This window comes from Bos taurus, chromosome 2 (assembly GCF_002263795.3).
Source record: "Bos taurus isolate L1 Dominette 01449 registration number 42190680 breed Hereford chromosome 2, ARS-UCD2.0, whole genome shotgun sequence".
Lineage (NCBI taxonomy): Eukaryota > Metazoa > Chordata > Mammalia > Artiodactyla > Bovidae > Bos > Bos taurus.
The window spans coordinates 4,863,228-4,881,100 of NC_037329.1; the positions used below are offsets into that span (position 1 = coordinate 4,863,228).

A 17,873-nucleotide genomic window follows, 5' to 3' on the forward strand; every position below is an offset into this window, starting at 1 on the left:
TCGTTGGGATCTTCCCAGCGCGTCTCCTCCCCAGCCGGGACCCAATCCTGCTAGCCTCAGCTTTCACTGCGCTGCCCCCGCGGCGGGAACAATATCCTTTCTATTTGGAGTTGACTCCGCTGCCCTTTGGAGATCGCAGTGCGTAACGTGAGCTCCGGTGCAGACGGGTGGGTGCCGAGGGAGCCCCCTCCTGCAAGCCGGGCGTCCGGGCCCCGGTGTCCGGTCGTTGGTGGCTGCCCGTGGCAGCACCGGCCCTCCGAGCCTGGGGTCCCTCGACCCGGCGGAGCGGGCGGCAGGAGGGAGGGAGGCCCGTGCCATGGCCACCCGGCTGGGCGCGCTCGCCGCGTCGGGGCTGTACCGGCGGCGCCAGCACCGGCAGAGCCCGCCGCCCGCGGCGCCAGGGTAGGTGGCCCGGGGGGCAGGGCAGGGGCGCGGGGGACAATGGCCGGAAAGCAGCGGCCGCGGGCCTTTCCTCGGACACCCTGCCTGGCCCTTCCGACGGCGGCGGCCGCCCGGCTGCCCGCAGCCCGGGGCGTGGGGGCAGCGCCTGGCTTGGCGGCCAGAGTGGAGGCAAGGCGCGGCTTCATCCAGCCGGGGTTACTGATCTGGGATCAGCACTCTTGGGCAGGGCGCTGAGCATGGGGCGCTCAGATAAGTTGTCGAAGTAACCGCCACTACCGCTTTCAGGCTCCTCGGAACTTTTTGGCCGCTTTCTAGCGGATGGAACTGAGCGGTCAAGGAACCTGCCGGACATCACTCATCTATAAAGGGGGCTAAGCGGTGAATTGAAGCCAGGCTGGACTGACTCAAAAGCCTGAACTGCTCTATCCTGGGGAGAACTGCTGGGGTAGACCAATGATGAATGCTTCCTTTGGGACTGGGAGGAGGAGCCTCTGGGGCTCAGAATGGACCTCAAGGTGTCTCTGAGGATGAGTTAATCTGGCGTGGAGAGAGTCTGAAGGGCACATAGATAGTGGAGCCCTCCGAGTGGGGGCTGGGGGAGGGGATCCTGGACTCCTTGCATTTGCAGCATCTCAGGGGCCATCTGGATGGAAAGATCTGCTAGAAATTGGGGCAAGAGAGCAGTGGGAGCTGTGGGTTTGTTGTCTTTTGCATCAAAGTAGCAGGTGGGAACCCTGGGGGTGTGGGGGCAGAGTGTGGGGGAGGACATGAAGGTTGGGAGGAAGGGGTAGGGATTCAGGGATGAGACAGAGCAGCAGTCATAGAGGTGAGGTGCCTGGAGGACCTGGGGAGAAGAGGAGGTTTAGAGGCTGATGCTCAGCGGTGACCACAGAGCACCGTGGTGGGTGCCTGGGAGGGGAGTGAGCCCGCAAAGATGTCTGGGAGTATGAACGCAGCAAGCAAGAGGCTGTCATGTGGGGAGTGGAGAGCAGAGGCTGCAGAGAGGCACCCGTGGGATACCTGTTGCAGCTGGACTTGTATCCGCACCAGTGTTGCAGGTTCCTCAGCAGGGGCCACACCAGGGCAGGAACTGGATAAGCCCACTGCTCCGGTGGGGGACTCGGGGCTTGGGAGGCCAAGTGACTTCCCTGAGTGAACAGGAACCCTCACCGGTTGGTCTCCGGATGACCCTAGATGTGAGTGGAGGGAGCCATGGGGCAAGGAGTGGGTGACAGGGCACTGATGGGCCAGAGGCCCGTGTGGAGGCTGGTTTCACGGTATGAATGCAGCACAAGAACTTGGTCTAGATGCAAGGAGGACAGGGCTGATAGTGAGGATCAGGCATCAGGAATGTCCCCCACACGCACGCACGCATGCATGTTCATAGGCTAAACTCAACTTCCTATTGCCTTGAGCTTCTGGCTTGTGACCTGGCCTCACCAACACTGACTCACCCTTGAGTGTGGAAAGTCCCCTATGGCTGGCCCTGCCTGTGCCCAGGCCCTTTTGCTGGCTTTCCAGGGTTGGGTGGGTGGGAGGCTGCAATGGAGGTTGGTCTGAGGTTGTAGGAAAAACAGTTTTGCATGGTCGTGCCTGCGTGATGCCACCAGGAGCTGAGGGGACAAGAGAGCACAGATCCAATCCCGTGTGACCTCAGCAGGTTTCTGACCCTCTTGGTAGGTCAGTTTCCCTATCTGAAACCAGCAACCTCCCCTCATGAGGACCTGGCTCAGAAAGGACCCCACCCACCACACCCCAGGCTAGAGCTCCAGATGTCTTGCATCAAATTCTTTTATGTTGGGTATCAAGACAGAGTATTTGGGGATGCTGGGGAGGGTTGGAGAGGGGGACAGGGTGGGGTGACCACCTACCTCTGGCCCCACTGGCTGCCCCAGCTCGTCTCAGGCAGTGTGCACATCTGTGGGTGAGTCTCCACGCCCGCCCCCCGCCCCCCACCCCCAGCAATGGGGTTTGGCTTCTAGGTGCTGGTGGGGCGGTGGTGTCTCCTTGATGTTAACTGGGCAGACTGCGCTCCCTGTTCTCGGGCAGAATGTGAAGGAGGACATGGAATCCCTGCCTCCCCTCTTTGCCGTCTTGCAGGGAGCACTGCTGGGCTGGGCGGGAGGTCCCTGGGCTGCTGGAAACAACAGCTCTTTTATCCAGCGCTTGGCCTGTCTGGCCCTGTGCTCCGCGTGCTGTCTGCTGTAGGCAGCAAGTTCTTTACTTCAGTTCTGAGTGGCAGTTCCTGCTCCTCTGGCCACCTCCTTGCGGATGAGGAAACGAGGCCCCAGGGAGCTGGTACCTTTCTCCAGGGGCACAACTGGTGGCTAGAGCTGTCAGGCCTTAAACACAAGAAGTTGAGCCTGGAGCGGCTGCCTCCTGCAGCTGGCATCGTCTCTTATGGGGCTGTGATCCAGTTATCGGGCACATGGGCTTGTCTGTCCATCCCCCGTCTTTGGTCAGTGGGTTGGAGTACTGTGTTCCCAAGCAAGGACCCTGGGGATGCAGACATGGAAGTGCCATTGGGGGTGCTACTGACCAAGACTTGGGTTGGGGCCACCAGCGGGGCGGGAGGTAGGTGGTCTCCCCCATGCCCCACCTACCTGAGAGGCGTGTAGGGGACAGATGGCAAAATTGTTGATCTGAGCCTCCTAGGGCCCCAGCCAGGGAGCTGGACCCAGGCAGAGTGCAGAGCCAGCCGCTCTCTTAGGGGCCAGCTGCTGTGGCCATCACGTGGAGATGCTGTCTCCGAATGTCTGCCCTGGGGTAAGGCTGGGGCTCTGTAGGGGCAAACTGACAATGGGCCTGCTGCACGCTCACTCGGTCAGGGTCCAGACGTCTGGAACAATCTGAAAGCCTGGGGCTGGACTTGAATACGTGTTTTGGCTGCATTTTCTGGGTTCTTTGGGTGGGGAATTCCAGGCCCAGAGTCACAGGATTTCCTGTTGATTTCTGATTTCTCCAAGACCCGCCAAGGTCTTGTTCATGGCCAGGCATTGGAACTTCCTCCCAGCTACCTTGGGTGTGTGTTTTGGGAGGACAAGGCCTCCAGGTTCACGGTGACCTTGGGACAGGAAACTGTGCCTGTGTTGAGAGTCCAGCCCAGCTCCTGAGGGCCTGGGTGATCAGTCCCTGTCCTGTCTGTTCCTCTACATGGTGACCAGCAGTGAGCCGGAAAGGAAGGTGGTGGCCGCTGCGTGCAGAGCCTCCCTGTCGACTTGGGCTCTGCCCAACCCCTCCTGCGTCTGTCCTGCTTCCTCACCCCTTTGGCCTTAATGTGGACATGGGAGGTGGCTTTGGTCCCCCAGGGATGCCTGAGGGCAGGCGGAGGTCTGCTTGCCTGACAGGGCTTGCTGAAGAGCATTCTGGCCCTTTGCCTGCCATGAGGGCTCCTCTGGCAGAGCAGAGAGGAAGTCCTACCTGGGTGCCCCAGCCCAGCTCCCCTTCTGTGTCTGTGGCAGCACCTTCTGCTAGATCCACTGTCCACAGCCCCCACCTGAGAGGCAGAGCCCTAGCCTGCCTCCCGGGCTCATCCTGCCAGGGGACTCCAGCACGAGCAGTGTCACTTGAGACTTCTCATGGCGCTGTAGCCCTGAGAGAAGGCTGGGGTTCAGCATGGCGGGAGGCAGAACAGGCTGGAAAGACGACCTCCAAAGATGGGCCGAGCGCCACTGCACGAGTCTACATGACACGCCGATTGGTTGCGTCTCTCATCGCTGAGCCTGACCTCCCTTCTGCGCCCACCCTTCCAGGCAGCCACCACAATCCACTGGAGCTGACAAGAGACAAAGTCTGTTTGCCGCCTTGTAGTCAAGGTCGCGGGCATTAGGGTGCTGGGAATTTGTAGAGGCTCTTGTGGCTGACCGCAAGGTTTGTCCTCCTCTCTGAGATGGGGCCCTAGGCTGGAGCCAGCGTGTGTCTCTGTAGCGATTTCCCCTGGAGTTCAGTTTGGCTTTCACACCTCACATAAGGACAGCCATCACTTGCCCTGGGGACAGCAGTTGCCCGCTTCCCATCCTGCTCCCATTCCCAAATATTCATAGTCTCACCTTCTCCGTGGTAGGGTGGTTTTGTGTTTGGAGGCGGGTGGGGCAGGGATGAATCTAACTCGTGGTGCAGGGGAAAGAGTCGTTGAACTCGGTCCAACCTGAGTTCACATTTGGACTTTGTCATCTGCTCTGTGAGTTTGCTCAAGTTACTCAATCTCTCTGAGCCTTAGAAAAGCAGGGTGACCTCAGGGATGAAATAAGTATGTGAATCCCAGGCTGCTCCCCTGTGCCTGGATGATGCTTTGTACCCGAGACACTCTGGTTCCCTGAGTAGGAGACAGGAGGCGCAGGAGGGTGCCCGGGTGTCCCTGATGCCCTGAGAGATGGCCCAGCTCCACGACTGAGTAGCTTGGGGGCCAGGTCAGTGACAATGACAACCACAACCCTGTCCTCTGCAAGCTTACAGTGGGCCACGCACCCCATAGAGAGCTTGTATGTCCGCCATCAAAAGGCCAGAACACACGCTCATGGCCATGATTAGGGTCCTTCTCTGGCTGGGAGCCTGGGCTTGGAGCACGAGGGCCAGCCCTGGCTGCACCACGAGTGAGGGCCCGGACTGGAGCCCTGACTGCTCTGGCTGGCATGAGCCCAGCGGTGGCCTGACCTGCACCTGACCCTCCATGAAGGGCACTGGGGGCTGCAGGGTATAGGGAGAGACGGGGCTCCAGGGTGAGGGGCTTTGCCTCTGCCCACTGTGGCCCGGGGGGTCACTCTCTCCAGGTGTCCGCTCGTCCGTCTGTGAGCTGGACACGCTATGCAGGGCTCGCAGGGTTGTCATCGGGGAAGGCCACTGCATCCTGGTACACACTGGCACCTGGTGTATCCTTGGCACACGGTGGCTACAGGGATGGGGTGTAGACAGCCACCCGGGGTGACCCCAGCCGGTGCAGGGCAGCGTGGACCGACTGCGTGACTGAGTCTCCAGGGCGCCAAGGCCAGCCTGGGGTGGGGATGGTGCTGTCCTCTGCCCTGGAAAGCGTGTCCCTTGAATGTGGCCCGCAGGTCCTGACCTCTTCCTTTTTCCTGCCCAGCAACATGTCCAACGCCTTGGCCAACGCCGTGTGCCAGCGCTGCCAGGCACGCTTCGCCCCTGCCGAGCGGATCGTCAACAGCAACGGGGAACTGTACCACGAGCACTGCTTCGTGTGCGCACAGTGCTTCCGGCCCTTCCCCGAGGGGCTCTTTTACGAGGTGAGCGTGCTCCCTAACCCTTGCCTCTGCTTCCCGGAGCCCAAGCCCCTGACCCAGCTCAGGGTCTGCCCTCTGGCAGCCTGCGGGCCTCGCCTGGCCACGGCCCTCCAGTGACAGACTGGCAGACGTGCCGGGCCGTGAGCTGGTGGTGCTCCTGCCAGCCCAGAACCTTGCTGGCCACCCCGCGGGGGCCCAGCCCTCACCTCTGTGAATGGTGCTCTCCTGGTGTGCGTGGTGCTGAAGGAGTCACCGTTCATCCTGTCATCTGGGAGGCCCTGGGGTCCGACAGTAAACACAACCAACATACACCTGATGCTGCTAAGTGCTCAGGTTATGAGGAATCCTGGGGGTGGGGGCCTGAGCAGGGAGGTAATGTTTGAGCAGGCCTGAAGGAGGTGAGGGAGCGTGTGTGCACCTACAGGAAGAGCTCTCAGCAGAGGGCACAGCAAGTGCAAAGGCCCTGAGGTTGGGGCGTGTGGGTTTTGGAGCAGTAGGAGGCTGACGTGATGGAAGCAGAGGAAATGAGAGGGCACGGTAGAAGATGAGGGAGGGCAGGCAGAATCGTTTAACCCTGTGGGCCTTCATGGGGCCTTAGGCTTCATCCTGGGAAGGGCAGGACCCATCCTGTCTCTGTCAGTAGAAAAGGGCCTCCCTGGTTGCTATGCAGAGGAGACACTGTGCAGGAGTGGGGACAGAAGCTGGGAGAGCAGGTGAGGCCAGAAGCCAGTTATTTCTTTGGTAATCCAGATGGAAGGCAAGGGACCTAGGCTGAGCTGCCCTCGGTCCCAAGAGCAGATGGTTAAATTTTCAGCAATCCTGCAGGCTGGTTGCTAAATACAGTCATTATTAAAAGTTAAATGATGTATACATACAATGAGATAAAATTTTATTAAAGACAAAAATAGCAGATACTCAAAACTCATCACTTCCTAACTGTTTTATTACATTTCACTACCTGTTATTGTGTTTAGGTGCTGGAAACGCAGTACCGTGGTGGCTACTGACATCTCTTCTCAATTCCATGTCAGCGTCATTTTGGTAGCTTCAAACTGACCACGGTGGGACTATTTACACCACAGAAATTGGCAAATGCTGCCAGGCTGCCTCAGGGCTGCCTGTTAAGCGTTTATAGGCACACCACGGCAATGCTCAGAGGCTGGCTAGATTTTGAAGCTGAGGGGACTGGCCGACAGACAGTGTGTGATCTGCCTGACTGAACAGGAGCTGCCGTTCCCCATGGTGCCTCCTGAGAATTGCTGGCCAGTGGTGGAGGTGGGGTAAAGGGGTGGAGTGGTACCGGGCTCTGTGGATGTGCCTATGATGATTTAGATTCCCGCTGCCCCTGCTGGGTAGGGCTCTAGCCAGGTGCAGCTTAACAAGACACTCTCAGGGAACAGGGGACACCCAAATAAAATTGTCAAGGGCGGAAAGGCAGAGGCAGGTGTTGCCTTGCCCAGACAGATGGGGACAGCGTGCAGGGCTCGGGGTGCTCTGGTGCACCCCATTCCTGTGCCTCTTCTTCTGGGTCCCTTCCCTACATCTTTTGTGGGCCCTGGGGGAGTGTACCTCTCACACACGAAACAGGGCCAAGGGACACACAGAATTCAGCCTTGATCCCTGGGCTTCCCAGCATAAACATCCACCCCCAGCCCGCAGCCTGCCCCTGGAACCAGCAAGGCCAAGATCTTCAGCAAACAGCGGAGGCCCTCTGAGGGGCCAGCCTTGCCGAGTTGCCAGCTTCCTCGAGGTCCCTCACTTTGCACTCTCCCCAAGTCAAACAGGCCAATCCCGTCCCGCCCTCAGGCCTTGCACTGACTGCTCCCTGTGTGGAAATCCCTCTTCTTAGTACCCTCCTCCCCTTCTGTCTTTCCACTCCTTATCACCTCCTTCAGGAAGTCCCCACCCTTGCTTCCTGTGGTGGTAGCAGGTATACAAAGTGGGGTGCTCATCCAGCCTCCCCGAGGGCAGGTCCTCACCCCACCGACCGGTGCAGCTCAGAAAATGACAGTGCCTTCCTTGTCCTTTCTCTGCTGGCCCCATTTGCAGTTTGAAGGTCGGAAGTACTGCGAGCACGACTTCCAGATGCTGTTTGCTCCGTGCTGCGGGTCCTGCGGTAAGGCTTCCACGATGCCTGGGAAGTGGGGATTCGAGAGTAGGGGGCCCTGTCTGAGCACTGGCCTTCGGGCCCCTGTGCTCATCACCTTCCCAAGCTCTGGGAGCGGCGCCCTGGGGCCAGGCAGAGCCAGGCGGGCTCCAGTGCAGGAACTCTGGAGGGGGAGGGCACAAGGCCAGCAGGGACATCTTTCCTCCAGGCGAATTCATCATTGGCCGTGTCATCAAGGCCATGAACAACAACTGGCACCCTGGATGCTTCCGCTGTGAGCTGTGCGACGTGGAGCTGGCTGACCTGGGCTTTGTGAAGAACGCAGGCAGGTGAGACGGGCCTCACCATAGGCCCAGGCCTGGTCCAGGCGCCTCGGGCTGCCAGTGGGGCTGCCACCCCCGCCGTCCCTGTGAGGCGGGCAGGAGAACTCTCTCTGGTTTACGGGTGACGACGGAGGCTGGAGAGTGAGGGGTCAGGAATCGGGGCTGCCCCAGGCTCAGGGCTGCTTCCTGGAGCAGGCTGACAGTAGACAGCCAGCAGGCAGGCAGCCGAAGCCGGAGCTGTTGGTGCAGTGTGAGAATGAGGAGTTGTGAGTTAAGCTCCTGCCTGCCTGGCCACCCAGGCTGCAGCCGTCCCCCGTCCTCAGACCCCACGGGGGCTGCTGGGAGAAAAGCACTCAGCTGGGGCCCAGCGGTGCTCCAAACTTCAGGCCCGGGTTCCCTTAGCAGGCTAAACTGTCACCTTCCACGAAGACCTGCTCTTTCTCCTCTTCCTCCCCTCCCCTCACTGTCCCTGCACCCCACCCCCGCAGCCAGGACCTCCCTTCCCCCTGCCCTGCCCTGCCCTGCCCTCCCCTGCACCTGTGTTTCCCTCCCTTGTCGCAGCGGAGGCCGTGTCCCTGCACCCAAAGGCCTGCTCACTTCCCGCTCCTCCAGCGGGGCTCACAGCTCTGGACCTCTCTGGTCCCTTTCTAATGGCTCAGGCGAGGTGGCCCCTGGTTCAAGGCACCCTGTCAGCCTTCACTGCACAGCGACTCCCTGCAGCCCTTCCCAGTGCCCAGCCGGTTCCTCCACCTCCTCCCCCCACCCAAGCTGCTCAGGGCTCCCGCAGCCTGCACTGCCCTTCCCACTTCTCTCCGGGTGCCCAGGAACCCATGGGGTCTCCTACCGCATGGCTGTGCTGTCCCGGTTCCCCTTTTTCCACCCGTCTCTCTATGGCGGGCTCCTTTGGGGCTTTGCATTTGGCCCAAATGGCATATCTGTGCTGGGTAATCCAGATGTAGGCCTCTACCCTAGACCTCTCCCTCGGAATACCCCATTGCCCACATGCCATCTCCACAGTGTCTGGCAGGCATCCCAAATGCCATAGAACCCAACAAGCCAACTTTGAGTTTCTCCTCTGCTGGCAGTCAGGCCTCACAGAAGCACACACCTGCCTTGCTAGCAACACCTCAGTTGTCTGTCTGCCCCCCGCTTCCTCCCTTATCTGGGCGCTGGGCACCATCTCCGGCCCTGTTGGAGCCCCACTTCCTAACGCTGCTGTAGTGACCTTGTCCGTCTGCCTGCTCCTCCAGAGACATGTGTTGTTCATCCTGGTGTCTGCAGGGTGCTCACTAGGAGCCTGAGTGTTGAGTGCTGATATGAGTGGCCTTGAGGGGCAGACAGTGCAGCAGGGTCCCCGAGCGTGGGCCTAAGCTGCAGCTCACGCTGGGACTCCTGCTCTAGTGTTTGCTGGAAAAATCCAGAAGAGGCTGGACTTGTTCAGGAAAGTAAAGTATTGCTGTGGTGACAGGCAGGTGGGGCACCCTGAAGCCCACAAGGCAGAACGTCAGCGTCTGTGCGGGGCGGGCCGGCTGTGGCGCCACCAGAACCACAGTGCACACTGCTGCCTGCGCCGCCACTTTGCCGTTCTTGGGTCGGAAGGGAGAGAAGTTCTGGGGAGGGAGTTGCATTAACCAAACAGAATAACTTTCAGTTATTAAAGTACAGTTATGTTTATGATCAGTATGCATGCATGCTAAGTTGCTTCAGTCGTATCCAACTCTTTGTGACCTGGACTGTAGCCTGCCAGGATCCTCTGTCCGTGGGACTTCTCAGGCAAGAATCCTGGAGCGGGTTGCCATTTCCTTCTCCAGAGGATCTTCCTGACCCAGGAATCAAATGCAGGTCTCCTACATTGCAGGCAGTCTCCTGCATTGCAAGCAGATTCTTAACCAACTGAGCCACCAGGGAAGCCCTTATGATCAATATAACCAAGTACATAAAAGAAACCGTGAGGGGCATACAGGCCACCCTCTAAGCAAAACACCTCACAGCTTGGCCAGCCAGGCGAAGACCTCTTGGGGAGGAGTGGGACCCTGCCCCTGCTGGGTCTGGGTTAGGGGGAGATAGATTCGTGGGCCAGTCTGCGTGCCCCCCACAGCCGGCAGTGATGAAGCTGGGCTTCCCGTGATGGCGCCCCATAGTCTGTGCTCGCCCAGGACTCAGGAGGGACAGGGCAGCTGCTGAGAAGCACTGGGGATTGTCGGCACATGCAGGTCTGTGTGTGGCAGGAGGGACCCACAGGCCCTGTGTTGCTGGACGTCACCTGCAGATCACCCTGAAACGTGCTTAGAGTGTTCGGCTCTCATGTACTGCCTGTGTCCCCTAAACACAGGGGCCTTTGGGAAAGGGGGCACAAAGGGAACTCAAAGCACCTTGCACTTGAGAGGAAATCTCTAGACACCTTCTCCTGACCCTCCACCGAGCGCCGTCCCCACCCGTGCCCCCTCTTCTGGCAGGCCGTTCCCCTGTCTCCTGAGTTCTCTCTGCCAAGCTTCGCAGCCATGTGTTTCTACTGTGAGGAGGCCCAGAGCCTCGCAGAGGGCACTTGGGAAAGAAAGACGCTCATTGTTCAGAAATGTTCCTCTGGCCTCCTTGCCCCTCACTGGGGGAGGCGGGGTGGGGTCCAAGTCACTGAGTGTCTCGTGGCTGTGAATGAGCAGGGTCAGCCCAGTCCCCGCAGAGGAGCGGCCGTCTGGGCGCTTTGGTGCTGCCTCGCCAGGGATCTGCTGACAGCCAAGACAGAACTCGGCACTGGGTGATGAGTTCGGACCTGGAGCAGGTGATGGTGACCGGCCGAGGTTTCGGTTTCTTTTCTCAGAGGAGGTGGGCTCCTCCTCGGTGAGTCTGCGGGGTGGTCCTTGTGGGGTTGGGGAGGGGGCGGGGCCCAGGCTCACAGCTCCGACCTGGCGCTCAGCGAGCTCTCGTTGGTCCTCCCGTCGGCACTGGGCGGCGGCCCTGGGAGCCGCTTGCCACACAACAGGCTGCACAGGGCATCTCGGAACTTCTCGGCCACGAAGAAGTACATGACGGGGTCGAGCGCGCCGTTGAGGCTGGTGAGGCAGGAGGTGATGCGGTTGCCGAGCGCCAGCGCGCGCTGGGCGGCGCACGAGGTGCGGTGGCCGCGGTAGCGCAGCACGTAGACGGAGCGGTGGACGTGATACGGCACGAAGCAGATCAGGAAGATGGCCAGCACCGCCGCGATCATGCGCACCGCCTTGTTTTTGAGGCGCCGCTCCACGCGTGGGCCCTGCCGCAGGCTGCGGATGATCAGCAGGTAGCAGGTGACGGTGGTGACGAACGGGAAGGTGAAGGCCACAGCCAGGGACGCCAGGGCATGCTGGGAGGCCTTTTCCCTGTACAGCTGCAGGCAGACCACCGTGTTGTTGGTCCGCACGGTCTGCGGGCTCACCAGCAGCGGGGCCATGGCCACGGCCACCACCACCCAGAGGAAGGCGCAGGCCAGGTGGGCGTGGAGCGGCCTGCGGAGCTTGAGGGACTTGACGGGGTGCACTATGGCCAGGAAGCGGTCGGCGCTGATGCAGGTGAGGAAGTAAATGCTGGCATACATGTTGAGGTAGAAGAGGAAACCCGTGAGCCGGCATGGGATCTCCCCGAACGGCCAGTGACTCCCTGAGAAGTGGTAGACCAGGCGGGTGGGGAGGACCAGCACGCAGGACAGGTCGGCCACGGCCAGGTGCATCAGGAACACGTTGGCCGGGGTGCCGGACTTGTGATCCCGGATGAAGAGCCACAGGGCCAGGGCGTTGCCCACAAAAGCGAGGATGAAATCCAAGAGGTAGAAAGAGGCGAAGAGGACGTTCTCCAGGGGCGTCTCTTGGCCGCATTGCTCCATAGGGGCCAGGGAGGAGTTGGCCAGTAGCCCTGGGGAGGCCACCTCGAGGCCATTCATGCTTCAGCCAGAGGCAGAGGCACTGAGCCTGGAGGGAACAAGCAGACACCCCAGCTTCAGAGAGCCTGGGACAAGCGAGGCATCACCCTCTGTAGACATGAGCTCTTGGAAGCCTTTAGTACCTGCTGACCCCTAACCCCTTAATAGGCTGTTCCATGCTCAGCATTGCCTCAGGGGCTACAGAGCACCTCCTGTGTCCAGCTGGGGGTGGGCAAGTGTCACAGTTGTGTCGGACTCTTTGCGATCCCATGGACTGTAGCCTCTGTCCATGGAATTCTCCGGGCAATATTGGAGTGGGTTACCATGCCCTTCTCCAAGAGTTCTTCCCCACCCAGGGATGAAACCCTTTCTGTTTTATGTTTTGATTTTTTTTTTTAACCTCAAGGCATGTCTTAGCTCCCTGACCAGGGATCGAACCTGCACCCCCTGCTTTGGAAGGCTGCAGAAAGCAAAACCAAAACCAGGGCCTGGGTGCCAAACTAATGCTGGGGTCAGCTCCCCACTGTGCGGCCGTGTCCCTGTAGAGCATGGAGAGCTCTGGGCAGAGCCCTGGTGTTCCTGAAAGCCACCTCTCAGACCTAGGGGATAGAGTCAGCACCGCAGGGAGAGAGAGCATGGTGGCCTGTCTGTCTGTCTGAGGCCCTGGGGGGTGTGAGGGCTGAGGGAGGGGCCCTCATCTTCTGTCCCTCTCCCCTGTGTGCTGTCTAACCGGTGGGGTGCATGAGTCCCCTGAGCCCTGCTTCTCGTGGGTGGGGCACTTTGGCCTGAGAGCCCAGTGCGGGGGGCTTGGCCAACGCCTCCTCAGCATCAGGTGAGCCCTGCTCAGCCTCCCTGACCCGCCTGTCCACTAGGTCCCCCATGCTCCCAGCACCAGCCACGGGAGGGCCTCACGAGCAATGCAGTGTCCTGCTCCGTCTACAGCACCCGAAGGCTGTCCAGGCCAGCAGCCAAGGTCGTGAGCTTTTTGAACTCAGCCACCAGCCCTGCTTTGGGCATATTAGTGGGCGGAGACTTGTGTCTTAGAAAGACAAGTGTCTTAGACTTGTGCCTGTGGGTCCAGGCCTGCATTGGGTGTTTTACTACCTGGAGTAGTTTAACTAGAGCTTCCCTGGTGGCTCAGACAGTAGAAGTATCTGCTTGCAATGCGGGAGACCCGGGTTCGATCCCTGGGTGGGGAAGATCCCCTGGAGAAGGAAATAGCAACCCATTCCAGTATTCTTTTCTGGAAAATTCCATGGATGGAGGAAGCTCATAAGCTACAGTCCATGGGGTCGCTTTAACTATCAGGAGGCAGATTCTTTTCCAGGAGAGGAAGAGCCATATGTCCCAGAGGTGGAGAGACTGGTCGTGGTTTTCTGGCCAAGATCTGCAGCCCCAGAGAGGCCAGGACCCAGGGAGGCGGCCTGTCTCTGCCCAGCCTTGCCCACCTGGTTTACCCTCAGCATAAACCAAGGGGCGTGGCTCGGAGCCCTCCTGACCTTGGAAACAAACCGTTTCTGTCTGGTGACCCCAGTTCTGAGTGGGTCACCGGTGGTCCCTCCCCAACAGACAGAGTGACAGATTTCCCATGTTGATTTTGGTCGACTCAGGAGATTCACAAAGGAGAGGAAAGGTCCAAACGCCCTGCCTCCCCCAGGCCTTGGACAGGTGTGGGCAGGAGAAGGCCAGACGGCACGCAGCCCGCAGCCCCACGTTGGCTTGGGGGGGCAGCTGCCCGTTTCTTCTCAGGGCACCTCTGCCTACAGTGCAACTTCAGGGGCTCCCCTGAACCCTGCCTCTCAGCAGCCACACTCCCTGCCTGTGGGCCACAGAGAGGGCAGGAGAGGGGCTCACAGGAGCAGCGGGGATGGAGTGGGAGCAGCAGTTGCACACACGAGCCACAGGGGACCTGGAGCAAGTTCTCTGTAAACTCCTCCTGTCCTCGGGTCCTCTCCTTTTAATGACCAAGATAATAGTCCTGGCGGGGGCTGGCAAGTGCTCCGGGAGCACGGGGACGTTAGCGCTGGCAGTCCCTGAGTATGAGGCTGGGCGCCATCCCCAGGTGTGGGTTCCCGAAGTAGACGGAGCAGGGCCAGTGGTTCAGACTCTGGCAGCTAGGAGGGCAGGAGGGCAGTGTGGGTGGTGAGGAGCTGTCGGGCCAGGCAGCAGCTTGACCCTCCGCTTCATGCCTCATCAACCACCACTGGGGTCCCTGGGCACCCCTGGCACCCCCGCTGCCCCACAGGTGGCTGAGCAGGAGGAAGTCAGGGGTGGTGAGCATCTGGCCAGTCATTCTCAAGCCAGCGGAGACGCTCGCCTGATCACATCACGTTTTGATTATTGGAGAGATCCAGGGATGTCCCCTTGCCCAAATCTCTCCTGGACCCAGAGTGGTTCAGGTTCCCTAAATTTCTAATACAGAGATTATTTCTTGTTGCTCCCAAGTGTGTGCGACCTGAGGCAGTGGGGGAAGTGGGGGAGGCCTGGAGGCCAAGTGAGGGAGGGGTCTTGATGGGGATGGGGAGGGGCTGAGCTGGGTACCCTCCACTCTGGGCTGCTCTGAGGCCCAGACTCTGCCCACCCCCCTGGTGGTACAGTCATCACCCAGCCCCTCCGTGAGGTCTGCTCACAGGTACTGACCATCTTCTCTGCCTGTCGCGAGGCAGGCCTGCCTGGGCACTGCCCACCAGTCCTCAGGGGCAGATGTCCACTGCCTCATTTTACAGATGAGGAGGCTCATTTTACAAATAGAGGCTCAGCATCAGCTAACTTGCCCAGGGTCGTTTGGCTAGGGCAACAGCCCAGGGGTAGGAAGCCAGATCCAGAAGACCCAGCAGGGACAGCCAACACCTCTGCCTGCTTTTCCTCCAGGGGCTGATGGGTCCCTGCTGCCAGGGCTGGTGTGGAGCTGCCTCCCAGGCTCAGTGCCTCCCCCGCGGGCCTGGCCCCAGGCACAGCGACACAGTCTGCACCACCCTTTGTTCAAGAAGCAAGGCTTTCCAGATGGTGACAGTAGAGCAGTGGCCTGAGCGTGGGGCCCTGCATGTGCGCAGGTGGCACCCGTGGGCTGCCTGGCACCTGGCTTTCTGCTCTTGCCCAGGGCCTTCTGAGTCCCACCACTAGGCCGCATGCCCCGTGCTCTCTTTGGGTGCAGACTTGATTTCAGAATGCTTTCAGGCTTGTGTGAGGTCTGTTGCGTTTTCTCCACCCTGCCCCTGTGTTACGAGTTTTGGTGCTGGTTTTGGAGTAGGTCTGCGGGGGCTCCTGCTCCTCTCCACGTGTCCCTAGAAATGCCTGCTCTCACTGTCTCTCGACGTCTCACTCTGCTCGGGGCAGGGCGGCTGGGGGGCGTGGGGCCCCCGACCACGGAGCAGGTGCAGGGCTCCGCCTCTGTGAGGGAACATGGGCGGGTGTGTAGTGGGAGGAGGCTGAGGTGGCAGGAGGTCTCTTGGTGTTGCCGGCACCTGTCCCTCCTGCCTCCTCGTTGGGCCCCTCCAGGTGTCCTGGCTAGAGGAGAAGAGTGTAGGGGCATCGCTGCAGCCATGGGGCCACAGACTGGGCACCCACTCTTCTTTTAAAAGCCCCCACAGTGAGACAGGAGCACCGCCCATGGGCTGCTCTAATTCAAACCAGGGAGGCCTCGGTAAATAGGTTGAAGCGAGATGGCAGAGATGGCCCTGCTCTGCTGGGCCCGCGCTTGCCCCGCACCCCCGTGTCCCGCTCCCCAGCCCTGCCCTTACCTCTCACAGCAGGTCTGGGGCAGCAGGTGGGCTGCGGCCTGTGGGTGGGTGGTGGCTCCGTGCGGCCGTGGTAGAGGCCGGCTGGCTATTTAAGGAGAGGCGGGGAGGCTGCACCCCCTCGGGCCCTGAAAGGCTGCTTCATTCCTGAGGGGTCCCCTGTGTGGTGGGCCACTCCTCTGGCTGCCTCTGCTGCCGCTGGGCTGTGAATATTCCAGTGTGTCCCAGCACCCCCCCGCACCCCAGCTGGGCCGCCGAGCATCACAGAGGCCGAGTGTGTGACTGTCTGCGTGTGACTGTCTGCGAAGCCGTGGAGTGGGCGCCGGCTGGGTGGGGGGCTTGGCTGGGACCGACAGACAACAGGACGTTTCAGAACAGGGTAATTTCCTATCAAGGGGAGGGGGCCTGGGAGGGGCTGGTTGCCATGACAACGGGCCTGGGCACCCAAGCCTGCACTGGCCATCGGCGGCGGGGGGGTCTTGTGAATGGGGAAGGGTGGGAGGCCGAGGAGTCTTGTTTGGTCAAATGAGAGGGGATTCTTTCAGGACACTTGCTGTAGGGTCCTTGTGTCCTGCCCTGTATAATGAGGCCCCCTTTGGGTGTGCGGAATAAATCATGGCCTTTATCTCCAGCAGGGCCCAGCTGCAGGCTGCCTCATAATGGGGCGCTGTCTGTGCCTGTGGGGACCCGGAGGCCTGGCCCTCGTCTGTGCAGGCTCCTCCTCTGGACAGGAGGCCTGGGAACAGAGCCACTGCTGCCTGCCCCGTGCTGCTCCCCCAAGGCTCCTCCTGGGAGTCTGGGGGGTGGCTGTTTGCATGTCACCAATGGCTACTCCAGCAAAGTTGGTTCTCTGTCTTTCCCAAAATGATACACCCAGTAGCACAGGTCACCAGACCACTATTACTTGTTTCAAAAGACTTTACAACTTTTTAGTTAAGATGTTTAAAGATGTACATGCTATCACTGGGAGGAACCTCCCACAAGTACTCTCTGAAATGTCTTCTTTCATGCAGTCCTGTGCATTTGGGATTACTGCCCATTTTACAGATGAGGAAACTGAGGCTCAGAGAGGTGACCTGACTGGCCAACCACAAACCAGTGAGCCAGGATTTGGACTCAAGCATGTGTCGCTCTAAAACTTAGGCTGCATGTGTGTGTGTGTTGTTTTGTTCTCTTCTTCTGTTGCACCTCAATGGTAGAATTCCTAGGTTCTATCTTCATTCTACCTTGGAAAAACTCTACTGGTTGTCCTTAGATCTGGTGCTGGGATCAGGTCCGTTGAAAAGATATTTCACATCTGAGGTTCCTCTGAGAGAGCGGGGTTCCTCAGTTCTGTCTTGCTCCGGAGCTGGTGGGGTGTGAGGCTCCCTCCCCACTGTGGCCCAAGGTAGCTGTCTAGGAGAACTGGCTCATGGTGGCTTGAAACACGGGAATCTGGCCGGCTTCCCTGAGTGCACATGTCTGTTGTTGGATGATTGATGACAGTGTTTAAGGGCACAGGGTGTTGCAACCAAATTTTGGGGAGTTGCGCTCATTTCTGTAAACTTTGAGGCAAAAATCTTTCCATATGGGTTGAATGTTGTCCTGCTGCTAAGAGGACTCTGAATCTGAGAGTTAATCTTTTAAGGAGACTCCCTGTGCGTGCTCAGATGCTCAGTTGTATCAGACTCTTGGCGATCCCATGTTCTGTAGCCTGCCAGGCTCCTGTGTCCATGGGGTTTCCCAGGCAAGAATACTGGAATGGGTTGCCATTTCTTCCTCCAGGGGATCACCCCAACCCAGGGATCGAACCCGAGTCCTCTACATCTCCTGCATTGGCAGGTGGATTCTTTACCTGACCTGCCTCTGAAAGAGGCCAACGCTGGTATCAGGTGGGCAGGAGGCTGGTGGGAGGGTTGGGGGCCTGGAAAAGGGAGGCAGGAAGGCCCAGATGCCGAGAGCACCGGCAGATCAGGTGGCAGGTGGGGGACGGGAGCAGGTCACTGCAGCCTTTGTATGAATGCATCTTTGCCCAGGGACCCTGAATCTAAATCCGTGCTGCCTGTGAGGCCCAAGGAGACAGAAACCATGTTGATTTCTCTCAGTAGAGACCACAGCTGTCGCCCAGAGGAGAAAGTACCATCAGAAATTACTCGGAGGTCTTTACAAAAAAGACTCTGTAATGACAGTTCCTAGGTC

General features: G+C 59.6%; 2 protein-coding genes across 7 annotated transcripts in view; one reads left to right on the forward strand and one right to left on the reverse strand.

The window, feature by feature from the left end:
* Positions 1-17,873, forward strand: part of LIMS2 (LIM zinc finger domain containing 2) — a 44,100-nt gene that overhangs the window by 20,949 nt on the left and 5,278 nt on the right. For 2 of the 6 annotated variants that reach the window (XM_005202198.4, NM_001130751.1), the window contains exons 2-4: positions 5,483-5,642; positions 7,689-7,755; positions 7,955-8,075. In XM_005202198.4, the coding sequence (XP_005202255.1) occupies positions 5,487-5,642; positions 7,689-7,755; positions 7,955-8,075 (344 nt within the window). In that variant the 5' untranslated portion in view covers positions 5,483-5,486. Of the gene's footprint in view, positions 1-106; positions 403-5,482; positions 5,643-7,688; positions 7,756-7,954; positions 8,076-17,873 lie in introns of those variants that run through there. The other 4 variants (XM_005202197.4, XM_059874353.1, XM_059874345.1 and 1 more) reach the window with 4 other exon arrangements.
* On the reverse strand, positions 9,724-15,761 carry GPR17 (G protein-coupled receptor 17). The gene is made up of 2 exons (NM_001082470.2): positions 15,699-15,761; positions 9,724-12,007 (listed from the first exon to the last, which is right to left on the reverse strand). Exon 2 carries the CDS (start codon positions 11,977-11,979, stop codon positions 10,960-10,962), a length of 1,020 nt encoding a protein of 339 aa, NP_001075939.1. The 5' UTR covers positions 11,980-12,007; positions 15,699-15,761; the 3' UTR covers positions 9,724-10,959.